The sequence below is a fragment of the Rhinolophus ferrumequinum genome, chromosome 5 (assembly GCF_004115265.2).
Source record: "Rhinolophus ferrumequinum isolate MPI-CBG mRhiFer1 chromosome 5, mRhiFer1_v1.p, whole genome shotgun sequence".
Lineage (NCBI taxonomy): Eukaryota > Metazoa > Chordata > Mammalia > Chiroptera > Rhinolophidae > Rhinolophus > Rhinolophus ferrumequinum.
In genome coordinates this window covers 82,843,259-82,857,287 of record NC_046288.1, presented here as the reverse complement: position 1 = coordinate 82,857,287, position 14,029 = coordinate 82,843,259, and the positions used below count along the sequence as shown (strand labels likewise).

General features: G+C 44.3%; 1 protein-coding gene across 1 annotated transcript in view; it reads left to right on the top strand.

The window, feature by feature from the left end:
* Positions 1-14,029, top strand: part of LYAR (Ly1 antibody reactive) — a 15,436-nt gene extending 1,407 nt beyond the window's left edge. Inside the window, exons 2-9 of the mRNA XM_033106014.1 lie at positions 4,267-4,441; positions 5,282-5,396; positions 7,698-7,805; positions 7,925-8,008; positions 11,362-11,797; positions 12,077-12,163; positions 13,170-13,255; positions 13,744-14,029. Coding sequence (XP_032961905.1) covers positions 4,320-4,441; positions 5,282-5,396; positions 7,698-7,805; positions 7,925-8,008; positions 11,362-11,797; positions 12,077-12,163; positions 13,170-13,255; positions 13,744-13,878 — 1,173 coding nt within the window. The 5' untranslated portion in view covers positions 4,267-4,319 and the 3' untranslated portion in view covers positions 13,879-14,029. The remainder of the gene's footprint in view (positions 1-4,266; positions 4,442-5,281; positions 5,397-7,697; positions 7,806-7,924; positions 8,009-11,361; positions 11,798-12,076; positions 12,164-13,169; positions 13,256-13,743) is intronic.

Genomic DNA, 14,029 nt, shown 5'->3' with positions numbered 1-14,029 from the left:
TGGTGGTGGTGGTGGTGGTGGTGGTGGTGGTGTTTAGGTCTGTGTGTGTATGTGTGTGAGAGAATGGTTTAAGATTAGTGAGTGTAGTTTTTGTAGAAAATAAACAATATAAAAATGTAGAGGGAGGAGGCTAAAAAATTATTCCAAATCCCGATCCCAGAACTGATCCTGAGGTCACGTTATAAGGGAACAGGGTGGTAGAGTAGCACCCATGGGGTGGGGAGCCAGAGGAGACTGGAGTGAATTTATGAAGATAGATGAATTGAGGTCATATATAAAGAAGCATGGGTTTAGGAGGTTACTGGGTGTAACAGCATTGCGTGCAAATTGATAGGTCACAGGAAATTCTAGCATTGGGTAAGGCTGAATCTTTCACATCTGGTATCTTATTTAACTTTCCGCACAATGCTCTAAGATAGATATTAGGCCCATTTTATAGATAAACAGATTCAAGTTAGGGTGCATATCTTGAGGTCATTTAGCTTTTAAATGGCAGATGCAGGCTCCAGCTCAGATCCTCTGGCCCTGAGTCCAGTCCTAGTTCAACAGCACGGGGCTACCATCTTGATAAGAGGAGACCGAGGTGCCCCAAGTTCCTCACAAGTTCCCAGCCTTTTACTGATGCTGTCTGCTGCCCCTCCACTCAGCATCACTCTCCAGTACCTGACATCCTCCGCTGTGACACGGCTGGTCTTGCTAAGTGGGGGCTGGCCTTAGAATTAAGACTTGGGGCCCTCAGACTTTAAAAGGCCAGGTCATTTGTAGAGCCTTTGTGGGATGAGGGTCTCAAGGTCCCAGATGCTGAGTAACGGCCAAGGACATGACCAGTCCAGATGGAGAGGCAGGGCAGGAGATTGGGCTTATCACGTGGCCTGTCAGGCTGCCTCAGTTTCCTCACAGAGGGAGGTGGTGTGATCATAGCTGTTCTGGAGGTGTTGGTGCAGTTGTGATGGTACAGGTGAAATCGCTGTGTGGAGAGCTAATGGTCATGTTCTAGAAGGATGTATGCATCATCATTTCCTTGGGTTACGACACGTGGCGAGAGCTCAGTAAGTTGACCAACAGATGAATAGACAGAAGCTCACACAGAGGACCTGGTCTGCTTTGGGGGAGTGCACCTGGTGTGTATGGATCCTAGTGCCTACCTGGCATGCAGTAATGTCTGCCGAGCTGAATTACAGTGACTTCCCTGGGCCGAGTACCCACAGATGCTCTCAACCGGTCCACAAACATTGCTTTCTGCTTGCCCTTCTCTTTCACATGCCCACATCTCTAGGAGGACGAGCACACAGAATCTCTGTGGCTGCATTGGGACCTGGCCTTGGGCAGAGAGAGTGGGGAACCAAGGGAGGAAAAGGGAACTCTTGTGTAGGTTCGGCCCCATAAAGAATGCCATCTTTTCACACTTGGGGCTAACTGTTGAAATGTATGACATCTGAGCCCAGTGGACGGCTTCCTAAAAGTCTTCATGCAGCATGTTTTCAGCTTTCCTAATTTCCAAAGGAGAAATGCTACAAGTTTACCCAAAACATCATTTGAACGTTTATTTAAATTTCTTCCACATTTATTTAGTCCTGTGATATTTGAGTAACTTTAATTTTTTGTTTTAGATGATGCTTGCTGTTTTCAGTAAGAGGGAGTGAGTGTTCACATGGTGTCTTTTTGTCAGTCGATGCACTGACACTTCCGAAATCGTTAAGCCTGCACCGAGGCACAGGATACCTGTGTGCCATGCAGTTAGGATGGTTTTTAGCTTGCTGTTCTTTGCAGTGTGCCGTCCCGTCCGTTACCCCCCCCCCCCCGCCCACTCCCCCACACGGAGACACACAGGTGTTTCCTGCTTGAGTGACAGTGTATCCCCGGAGGGCTAGGTGAGGTGTGAGGCCTGATCAAGGTGACCCGAATCAGGGAGAGGTAAGCTGCTCACAGGCCTTATCTATCTCATTAGCGGGCAGGCGGCCACATTGTCCCCATTTCCTATCAAGAGTGAAAATGCAGGGAAGACTAAACGTCCTGAAGAAGGCACTAAGAGATAAAGCTACTCATTCTGCCTGTAAAAGCAAAGAAAGAAACAAATTTCTAAATGTGAACATTTGCCGTAAAAGACTGAATGAAAATGGTTGGAGAGGTGTCCAAATTCTCCTCCTCTCCTGAACTGACGTTTACTCTGTGTGGCTGATCCCCAGAAGGACGCATGGTGACACAGATAGTCCCAGCCTCTTTTTGTCAACGTCACTAGCTGCTTTCAGTTGATACGTTTTGTTGCCACTGGTCTTTCCCAGGCCTTTAATTGCTGACCTGTGACAGACCTGGTCTCCTAGTTGGATGTCACAGCTTTCCGAAACCGTCTCCTCTCCCCCCTAATCAATCAAGAAACAGAATAGACCTCGACCAGGAAGGTCAGAAAGCTCTAGCTTAACTCGGAGAGGCTATTTTTCATTGTTGACTCTCACGATGAACAGACTTAGACATTTTTCAGCAGATAATTTGGCTTCTCGAGCTGCTTCTATCTTGTGTGAATGATGGCCATCTATTTCTTGGTGACTAGTTAATGGTTTGCTCTTCTTACACCAAAGTGCCCCTACAGACTATTTATTGATAATGTGGTGTTGGCCCTTGTTCCAGCCTTTGTTCTCCCCGGAGAGGCAGGGTGTCCTCATCGCGTGTCATTAATTGAGCATCCATCTGCCAAGTGCAGAAGCTTGGCGGGGGGTGGGATTGGGGGGGCTCACAGTCCACATGAGTCCAGCTCCCCAGGACTTGTGACTGTTTCACACATCTTTACGGTAACCTGTTAGAAGGTGCTCGTGGCTGCACATCACACAGCAGTCTGTTTGCTCTCCTCTGGATCCGCTACGAGGCTGTTGCTGACCAGATGCCCTCCCTTGCTAACCGAGCCCGATGGTGAGCAGAGGAGGGGCCCCGGGCCGGGCGCCCTCGTTTGGTGTCAGGCAGGCTGATATTCGGCAGTGCCCCGCAGAGCAAGGCCCCCACAAAACACGGGCTGGGCCTTGGTGAACCCTGGAGTCGCAGCGGACGCACATGTCCATTCCAGGCTGCGTGGCTGGGAGCAGCCCCGACCCTTGCGTAGGGACAGCAGGGCAGGAGAGGGATTGTGTGTGTGAGCATTCCCTGTGAACCAGAGGTTCTTGTTCGTGCTGGAGGGTTTCTGGAGGCAGTCTTCCCCTGACGCCAGTGCCGTCAGCTTACTCGATCCTTTCCTTCGTTTTCATCATGAGGAAGAAAGTGACGAGTTAAATAGTTCTGAGGAGTGTGCTGGGAAACTTATTTCTAATGTAAATCAACAGTACTCTAAGAATCTAGTGGTTAAAAAATTATATAAGCTGGAAAATTAGTGTGGCTCTGTCACACTTTTAGGTGAATTTGTGTTTTGTTGAGCACCGCAGCAGTTCCATGAATTTTTAAATGGTGGTTATGTATCTGTGCGGGCGTACGGAATGTCACCTTGGTGCTGGGGCCACCCGGGTCTGTGAACGCCCTCATTAATTCAGCACCCAGGACTTGGGACAGCTGCACGTGGTTCCATTTCTTTCCTGATCGGACAAGAAGCCACAGGAATGGGGCCCCTCACCTACGCCCTGCCCTGTCCAGTAGGACTGAGGGTATATTTGAACCTAGTAATGCCTATATGAATGTTTTCTGTGCTTATGGAAGTTGTTCACGGGCTTCTTCTCCACCTTCTAAACCTCCTCAATTCCCCTCCCCCATCACATTCTTACTGAAGTAATTTGCAGTGTACATAAGGGGCAGGGGGAGAGCGAGGAGTGGGGGTAAAAGGAAAGTTATTAGAAAAGGTAAGCTATTTCACTTAATGCCCCCCAGACTCTTCATCTCTAGAGCCAGCCTGCCAAGTGTAAATCCTCGTTCTGCTACTGTGTGACCTTGGACAGGTTACTTAACCTCTCTGTGCTTCCATGTCTTATAAATTGTGACCAATAGTCTTTCCCTCATAGGGTTGCTGTGAGGATTAAGTAAGTTAATATATGTAAAGCTTTTAGAGGGCCTGGCACAGGGTGAGCACGCACTCAACAGATGTCAGCCTTTAGTGTCATCGTTAATTATAATTTTGCTTACATAGTGGTAGAGTTACATGTGGATTGCTCATCAACTTTGATTCTGTTTGTAGTTATTTTCATGTGAAATTATGGTTGAAAAATTAGCTGTATGATCATTTATTGGGAATAAAAGTTTCAGACTATAATGATAATTATCTTTTTTTCCTTTATTTTTAACTTTTTCTTTCAGGACAAGACTTAAATCCTATCTTGGATAGAGAATATTTTATCATTTAGCTAAAAATGGTATTTTTTACATGTAATGCATGTGGTGAATCAGTGAAGAAAATGCAAGTGGAAAAGCATGTGTCTATTTGCAGAAACTGTGAATGCCTTTCGTGCATTGACTGTGGTAAAGACTTCTGGTAAGTTCCAAATAATTCATGTAGACCCATAGTAAAGCTCCAGACCACTTTCATTTATGCAATCCAGTGTCATTAACTACGGTCACCATATTGTACATTATATCCCATGATATTTTAATTATATTTTTTATTATTTATTGAGGTATATAACTTATATCAGTTCTGGTACCACCATTTTACACCAGCTTTTAACTTATTCTACAAAAAATTATTGATTGCCTACTACATTACCAGGAAATCATACACATTTTATAACTTAAGATACAGCCACCATATTGCAGAGGGTTTTTTTTAGTCATTGTATACACAGGACTGCCTATTGATTTGGTTTAAGGCATTGTACATAAAAATGGGTGGAAAGTTTGGTAGTGGGTTTTATACTGAACAGTTTGGAGGAAGGAAAAATATTATGACCAGGAGGCTATAAGCATAGTAAGTGAAATAGGTGGGGTGCTCGTGCAGGGGACGGGTGTGGGGTGCTCGTGCAGGGGACGGGTGTGGGGTGCTCGTGCAGGGGCCGGGTGTGGGGTGCTCCTGCAGTGGACGGGTGTGGGGTGCTCGTGCAGGGGACGGGTGTGGGGTGCTCGTGCAGGGGACGTGTGTGGGGTGCTCGTGCAGGGGACGGGTGTGGGGTGCTCGTGCAGGGGACGGGTGTGGGGTGCTCGTGCAGGGGACGGGTGTGGGGTGCTCCTGCAGGGGCCGGTGTGGGGTGCTCGTGCAATAGACAGATGTAAAATCTTTATTTTGTGTGGACTGCCGAAGGTAGGCGCTGCGTGCTAACATTAGACAGCCTCCAATCTGAGACTCAGTCTAATGGGGGAACCTTTTATCACTTTACAGGGGTGACGACTATAAAAACCATGTGAAATGCATAAGTGAAGAGCAGAAGTATGGGGGCAAAGGTTATGCAGGCAAAGCCCACAAAGGCGATATGAAACAGCAGGCATGGATCCAGGTAAGGACTGACTCCCTGAGTAGCTTCACCTGACGTCTTCCACTTCTCCTGGAAGCCTAAGGAACTAAGAAGAAGTGCATCATCCAGCCACACACATCGTGTCTCACGATAGACTGAAGCTGAGCAGCTAAACCTTGAAGAAGAGTTATTTCTCTGTTAATATAACTGCAGTGCATTTTCTATTTAACCCATATGTTTTGCAGATTTCTTGCAAAAATATTTTAGAATTCTCACTAGGTTTCTCTTGGCTCTGAAGCTTTCTAGTCTGTATTTGTTTCTAGTAATAATACAGCTTTTATAACTCAAACCATGTTAACCTGTCCTATGTGTTGGTCATCAGAATCAGGCAAAATAAATCATGAGTACGAGGAATTTTCTACTTAAATAAAATGAAAACATGCACAATAAAAATGGCAAAACAACGAAATCCCTAATTCACTGAGAGGTGTGATTTCCAGCTCACCATTTACAGAATAGATAGCAGGAGGAAGGATTCAGAAAGGAAGGTAGGAAAATGAAAAGACAAATGTCATCTATATGGAAATTCTACATTTTCCTAAAAACCAAATAAATAATAGTTACTTCCTCCAGTGATAGAGCTTAAATGTGAATTTTCCAATATTGGTGAGCTTACTGAGTTACAAACTGCTCGGAGGGAGTCTTCTGTTCACAAAGGCCTGACAAAGTTTGCCCAGTGCAGACTGAGAAGCTAGTGACAGCCCTTAACAAAGATATTTAGGCTGGCGACCATCAAGCCACACTTTGGGGCACTGTATCTGTAATCGCCCCAAGAAACAACATTCCTAGTCCCCTGAGCTTGAGGAACCCATGTGCGTGAGCTCCGTCTCCCTTGTCATCATATCGTGAATGAAATCTAAAGCAGGGATCAGCCAACTATGGCCCAGGAGTCCACCACCTCTTTGTAAATGAAGTTTTATTGGAACACAGCCATGCCCATGTTTACGTCTTGTGTGTGGCTGCATTAGCGCTACAAGCGTGGCATTGAATGGTTAGGACTGGATGGTCTGCAGAGCCTAAAATCTCTACCATCGGGCCCTTTACAGAAAAGGACTCACCAGTGACCGTCTTTTTTGTGTCCATTTCCCTAACTTTAATAATTACGTTTTTCCTCTGCCTTCACTGTGATTGCTATAAGCATTTTCTCTAGGACACTAATTTTTATCTGTTCTGTTCTTGCTATTTCCGATTCATTTATTAGATCTTAATGCTTTTTTGTTTTGGGCCTCAATTTATTTCCTAGTCCTTGTAGTATCCATTTTTGTCTGATTCTTTTGATCACTTTTGCTTTGCTCATGTTTTTGCAGTTTTTAAAAATTGTGGTAAATTATACATGATATAAAGTTTACCATTTTTAAGTCTCCAATTAAGTACAAGCACCATTGGTTGACAAAATTGCCCTTCCCCAATTGAATGATACTGACGTCTTTGTCAAAAAACCATTTGACCATATGTGTGAAGGTGTATTTCTGAGCTCTCTATACCATTGGTCTGTCTTTATGCCGGTTCCATACTGTTTTGATTACTCTAGCTTCATAGTAAGCTTTGAAATCAGTGTGTGAGACCTTTGTTCTTCTTTTTCAAGCTTGTTCTTCTTTCTCAAGGTTGTTTTGGTGGTTTGGTGTCCTTTGACAGTCCATGTGGATATTAGGATAGAGTCTTCTGTTTCTGCAAAACAAGAAAAGTCAGCTGGATGTTGATAAGGATTGTATATCCCTATAGCTGTAGATAACTTGTGTGGTATGACATCTTAATAATAAGTCTTCCAATCCATGAACATTTCCATTTGTTTGTGTCTTTAATTTCTTTCAGCAATGTTGTGTGGTTTTAAGTAGATAAGTCTTTCATGAACTCCTTTGTTAAGTTTATGCCTAAGTAGCTTATATTCTTTTTGATGCTATTGTAAATGGAATTGTTTTCTCAATTTCCTTTTCAGATTGTTAGTTTGTAGAAATGCAGTTTGATTTTTGAGTGTCAATTGTTTATTCTGCAACTCTGCTGAATTTGTTTATTGGTTCTCAAGGTTCTTTTTGTGGAATCTTTAGAGTTTTCTACATACACGACCATGTTGGCTGTGAACAGAGATAATTTTACTTCTTTCCAATTTGGATGCCTTTTCTTTCTTTTTCTTGCCTAATTGCTCTGGCTAGGCCTTCCAGTACTATGTGGAATTTGTAAGCATGGACATTAATACAAAATCTGGACTTGAAATGTGAACCATGTAACCATGGTTACATGAAACACATGTGTCAGTTGTTTATTGTTTGTCTTCCTTCTTTGCAGAAAGTTAATGAATTAATAAAAAGACCCAATGTCAGCCCCAAAGTGAGGAATCTTTTAGAGCAAATCAGTGGTTTTGACAACATTCCCAGGAAAAAGGCGAAATTTCAGGTGTGTATTTGATACGACTTCCCCACCTGAGGGGATGTGGGCCCATCAATGACAGCTGTGTGTACCCGTCAGTGGGATAAGTGGTTTTTTGTTGTTTTTTCCCCTTTTTTCCCTTACAGAATTGGATGAAGAACAGTTTAAAAGTTCATAATGAATCTATTCTGGAGCAGGTGTGGAATATCTTTTCTGAAGCTTCCAGCAGTGTAAGTCAGATTTCATTTTAGATTTGCAGTGTGGCAAAAATGAATTCGTAATAATGCAATAGGAATGTCTTATTTTTGGAGGTCAAGTCAGCCTTCTTTGTCAGAGAGCCTCTTTGGCCTTCATTTATGGGAAGGAATAAACTGAATGCACTGCACAGAAGAGTTCCTTATTGTGCCAAGACAGGTACTTAATCCCCATGTTTGATAATGATACCAAGTAACACGGAATGATTTGCTTAGAAATCAGGCTGCAGGAAAGAGCAGGAGCTTTGGGTGTCTGACAGACCTGGATTGAATCCCTGCTGTGCTCTCTGCCAAATGTTTGATCTTGGGCATGTTATTTAACCTCTTTGAGCCTCAGTTTCCTTTTCTTTAAAAAGTGGATCATCATATTCATTCATTTATTCAATATCCACTGAGTCCCTCTTCTGTGCTGGGCCGTGAGCAAAAAATATAAAATATTAGGGACGGGGGAGGGGCCACGAAGGCCCTTGACGTGTTGTACTGAAGTGGCCAAGGCTATAAAAGCCTCCCACCTTATGCCCAGCATTTAGTGGGCACTCGGGAAGCGCTGAATCCTTCCTTCCACTGGCGTGATTCAGTCACCTGCCTGCCTTGTTTGCCCGAAAATAAGACCTGGCTGGACAATCAGCTCTAATACATCTTTTGGAGCAAAAATTAATAAAAGACCCAGTATTATTATATCATAGCATATCATATCATAAGACCCGGTGTTATGTTATAGTAAAATAAGACAAGGTCTTATATTAATTTTTGCTCCAAAAGACGCATTAGAACTGAATGTTCTGCTAGGTCTTATTTTCGGGGAAACACGGTTATTAGTCAAAATAGGTTGATGTGAGAGACCCCAGATGTGGAATACACATGCAGAGAGGGTTGGTTTGATATCCTGTAGCCACTTTGTTGGTTACATTGTTAATTTAATTTTTCCTATTAATTCAGTTGCTCCCTCTTCCCATTTGGAGACTTATATTAGTAGTTTAAAAACAAAACCACTGGGTCTGACTGGTCTTTTATTCTGGTCACATTGTCAAGAGCTGATTTGCTTTACATAGAATAGTTTGGGCAGCAAATTGAGATGAAGGTGAAACTGGCAGTATACCTAGCATTTGTCTCAGAATATACAAATTGGGCCTTTGAAATCATAGAACCAACCACTGAATTGGCATTTATGTGGCACCTGTTTTTTAAAGGCTAGTTCCATTACTTTAACTAAGAATCAGAAATTTGAAATGGGTCAACTGCAGAATTAAAAAAGAGTTCTTTCCAATTTCTCTTTTGAAACTATGAACATATTAAGAATTAAAATAATTGGTAAACAGCTCGTGGTAAACTCTGAGCTCCAGAAAATAACAGCTTGTTATTGCTTTGCCTTTGTCCCGTGCACTTCACAGCACATCCCAGAGTCTGTGGTGCAAAGCAAGAGGTCCTGGGCCCTGTTCGTTCATGCCCCCAATTGTAGCCCTCCCTTTACTCTGCTCCAGGCATTAGTCCTCTGCTGTGATGATTTGGTCCGTTCTTGTACTTGAGTTAAAGCCAGTCCTTGATTTGGTCCGTTTCTATACCCAGCACAATCGCACCTGGCCATGTGGATACCAAGACCTGCCCTCACAGAACTATGTTCTAGGTGGGGAGACAGACAGCTACGCGTACTGGTTTATGCCGTAATGTCAGGTCGCCATCAGCACTAGGAGAGAAAGAAGGCAGTGGGAGGGGCAGAGAGTAAAGGAGGTGCTCTGTTAGGAGAGAGCCAGTGGAGGCATCGCGGAGGAGACCCCACTAGAGGAGAGCCTGCGATGAAGTAGAAGACAAGAAGTGGGTTTGTCCACTCCTCGTTGAGGGGCTGCTGGGTGGGGTGGATGTGTGTCCCCCGATGCCCCACCTCCTTCCCCTCTGTTGGTTTGGATGTAGAGGCAAGGCACCAGCTAGACACTTGTTCTGAATCGGGTGGGAGGCAGGCTAATGTTGGTGGCCCTGGTGGTTCTAATAATACCTGAGTATAAATACGAGCAGAATCGTAGGATAGATGTGGTTTCTCTGCCCCTTCTGCCTCCTGAGTCCGTTTCTGAATTCATTCTCTGCCTCCCCACCCCCATGTGCCGGGACTGCTTGATTTCTCTGACCTGCTACTGAGAAAACTACGATTTAGTTTAACATTCGTTCCATAAATGCTACTCTTTTGGGCAGAGGTTGAGTACTGAGATCGAGTGAGGCATGACCTTCTTAGCTGTCTTGTACTTAGGTTATAGCCAGTCCTTCTTGATTTGGTCTGTTCTTGTACTTGAGTTAAAGCCAGTCCTTCTTGATTTGGGGGGCAGTAGCTCCCCTCGTGAGACCTAGTCTCCCAAAGGGGAAGACTGGAGGAGGTGACATAGGAAGTCGACTGGCTGGTAACTTAGAGATGGAACTTGTGCCGGGTCCCCGGAGCTGCTGCCACCAACCCTTGCGCTTCCCCTCCGACGTGTCAGAGTGCACAGGACAGTGGGGTAGAAGCTGTGCTGTGCGCCATCTCTCGAGCAGGACCTGGTGTAGAGATTCCAGCACGTTTAGAGTCAGGGTACAGCTATGCTGAAGTCACTTTTAAAAATAGGACCCCTGTGCTGATTTGCATAAAGTAGAGCAGTAAACGGGAGGTTTATCTTACCCAGTGTATGTAGTTATTTAGTTTTCTGTGATTCCTTACCCACTATTCAGGTATCCCCGTTCCTCTAACGGCACCTGTCTAATCTGAATGACGAGATCATGCCTCTGTCTCGTACTTGGTAGTTTACAGACCCCTTCCCGGCCGGCCATTGGGCTGGTTTATGGAGCATCCCCTGCGTTAAGCTCATGACACTTGTGTTCTCATTTTGTTCATACATAACTATATAAGGTAAGTATTACTGCTTCTCATTTTACAGATGAGGAACTAGGTTTGGAGCAGATAAATAACTTGCCCTGAGTCACCTGGCTGGTAATTAAGGAGCTGGAACTTAAACCCAGGTCTGCGGATGCATAAATCTAGTGGTTTCTACCACACCTAAGTGTTCACCTTTCACTGAAAGGAAAGGTGACTAGCGAGCCAAAATTACAGGTCTGGCTTAAGTGCTTTAAGGATTCCTCACTTTTCCGGTGAAACAAGTGTCTGTTAAATGCACAGGGGTGTGGGCTGGGGAGTTCTTCCCATTTTGTGTATTTACTGCTCCATTTTAACAATTGGGAGCCGTGACAGCTAAAATGGTAAGTAATTAAGACGTTCTTCAGAACACTATTCTGGTAGATACATGCAGTGATGTGAATAAGTGAGTCTGGAATGGGGACTTCAGTGTTTCTTGGTTTTGCTTAATAATAAGGAACCAGTCAGTAACGGGCAAGGTCAGCGGCCACTCAACCACGTGGCAAGCCCCCCTGCAGAAATCTCCACCAAGGTGCCACCTTCCAAAGCAAATGACACCACGGAAGGACAAGCAGAGGTGAAGAAGAATAAAAAAGAGAGGAAGGAAGAGCGGCAGAAGAATAGAAAAAAAGAGAAGAAAGAACTAAAGTTAGCAAACCACCAAGGGAACTCAAAGAGTCAGAAGCCTAAAAAGCGCAAAACAGGACAGGTGGCTGGAGGGGAGGACGCCCCCGAGCCCACCGGCTCCATGGGGAAGAAGAGCCAGAAGAAAAGAAACAAAGGCAAGCTTATGGTGGACCAAGGCGTGGATGGAGATGGCGCCTTCCGGAGAGACACGGGCAAGGAAAAGACCAAAGCCGGTCCCGGAAAAAGAAAGCGGAAGCTTTCGGAAGGTGTGTGGCTAGCTTATGCTCTGGGGTTTGTTAGAAAATTATGAATACTGTGAATTTGGGATGTATAAAGTCTGGTAGACCTTGCATTTTGAACCGGGTGAGGCAAAAGGCTCTCCCGTTTCCTCTCTGACCTGGAGGAAAAACCCCACGGTGCTGGGTTGCTTGGGGACTGAGCAAGGTGATGGGTGTCAGGGGCCTGGCCGTGGAAGACTCATGAACTGGTAGCTTCTGTCATAAATGCAATATCTGTTGTTGTGTTTAATCTTTCTAATTATTTAGTTGAAGCAGATTCTAAGAAGAAAAAGATAAAGTTCTCAGGACAATCAGAGGGTGGAGAACCGGAAAACCATGAAGTTCTTGCAAAAGGTATCACTGCCACCATCCGGCAAGTTCTGCCCTTTGTAGGTTGGGGTGAACCAGAGGCCTGTGGGAGAATTGAAAGTAAAATAAGTTCTCTAGGGTGCGACTGACTCCTAAGTAATGAATGAGAACTGTGTGGTCACTTTTACAGTGTCTGTCTAGCTTTAAGGATAAAAGGGAAAGCAGCCAAGACTAGAAACATGTATTATCTTTGGAATTGAAAATAAACGCAGCCCTGCTTTCTGGGACCGTTCCTTTCCTGCAGCCAGACTCGGCTGTTCCCCGCTCATGTCTGGGTCTGTCCCTGGTGTCTCTTTCCTGGAACTCCATGGCCAGCTGTCCCCCTCAGCTGGAATGTGGCCCTGTCAGGATCGTCTCTGGCCGTGAAGGCTCCTCTCACATGCTGCCTCCTCCACAAAGCCGCTCCGGGAGCCCTGCTGGGCAGCGACAGCCAGGGACTCGAATGGGAATTGAGGCTTTATTAATGGAGGTTCAGTAACTGCCCACGTTGGGTCAGACCTCTTAGCTTTGAACCCACCCAACTTGATCTGTATGAGGCTTCTTTAATTAAATGTTTTGTTTTGAGTTAATTGTAGGTTCACATGAGGTTGTAGAATGAGCCTTTTAGCCCGCTGTGTAGTAATTATTTGGGGCTGTCCTCGTTCCAGGTTAACGTCGTTTTGCTCATCTTGTCTTGCTCACTGTGCCTAGACAGCCCCGGGCTCTTAGTGGATCTTAGATCTGGTTGGGTTCAGTAGATGCAACTACCTTTTTACAGGAATTTGTAGTGGTGATGGTATTTATGATACTTAGTGACCTGCTCACTCGGAGCACAAGGACCATGAAGGGCAGTGAGTGCTCCCAGGCCACTGTCATGGGACAGGTCAGGTGCCTGCTCATTCAGGATTCGTTCTCTTCCCGACCGGCAAATAGATGTTGCAGAAGTCATTTCTTTACGCTTCTGGTAGTACAACAAAACAGGACGTTTTACATATTATTCTTTCTATTGTAGGTAAATTCAACTGGAAGGGAACTATTAAAGCAATTCTGAAACAGGCCCCAGACAATGAAATAGCAGTCAAAAAGTTAAGGAAAAAGGTATGGCGTATGTACCTGGGTGTATAAGCTGGGGGGATCGGCTCTTGTTTTTAAATGTATAGTTTTGTTTTTATAAAACTGAAAATGCTATAAATTTGTGTGTCTGTATCTCAGTGACTTCCAGGCTTCTCCAGTAGCCCCTCTGGGCTTGTGGGGAGAGACTGGGGCCAGTTCCCATCACACTTCCTAGGCCAGAGCAATACCTATGTTTAATGTGAAAATTATCTTCTAGATATCTTGCTTTCTTTTGATTATTCCAGAGCAGTGGTTTCTTCTGTTTCTGAACATTTTATCGATGTGTGACACACACATAGTAAAGTGCTCACACGTGTATAGCTGCACAGATTTTCAGAGAACACACCTGTGTAACCAGCACCTGGGTTTCTGTTTGTTTTTACTGTTGCCCTACTTCTGGATTAAAGAAAGTATATTTTGGATACACTTTCAGGACAAATACCCCCATTTGACAGTTGTCTTTCTTTGTGAAGGTTTTAGCTCAGTATTACGCTGTGACAAATGAACACCACAAGTCTCAAGAGGACGTCCTGGTCATCTTTAACAAGAAAATCAGCAATAACTCCACCTTTAAGTTATTAAAGGACAAAGTCAAGCTTTTGAAATGAACATTTTTATATTTATAAATTGAATCTATTCTGTTGATTTCTTTTCATTGCTGTTTTTAAAACATTTGATGAGTTATAGCAACTCAAATTTTGCTTTCCACAGCTGTATTTTTAAGTTAAGAAAAAATATATATTTTTGGTAGAACTTTTA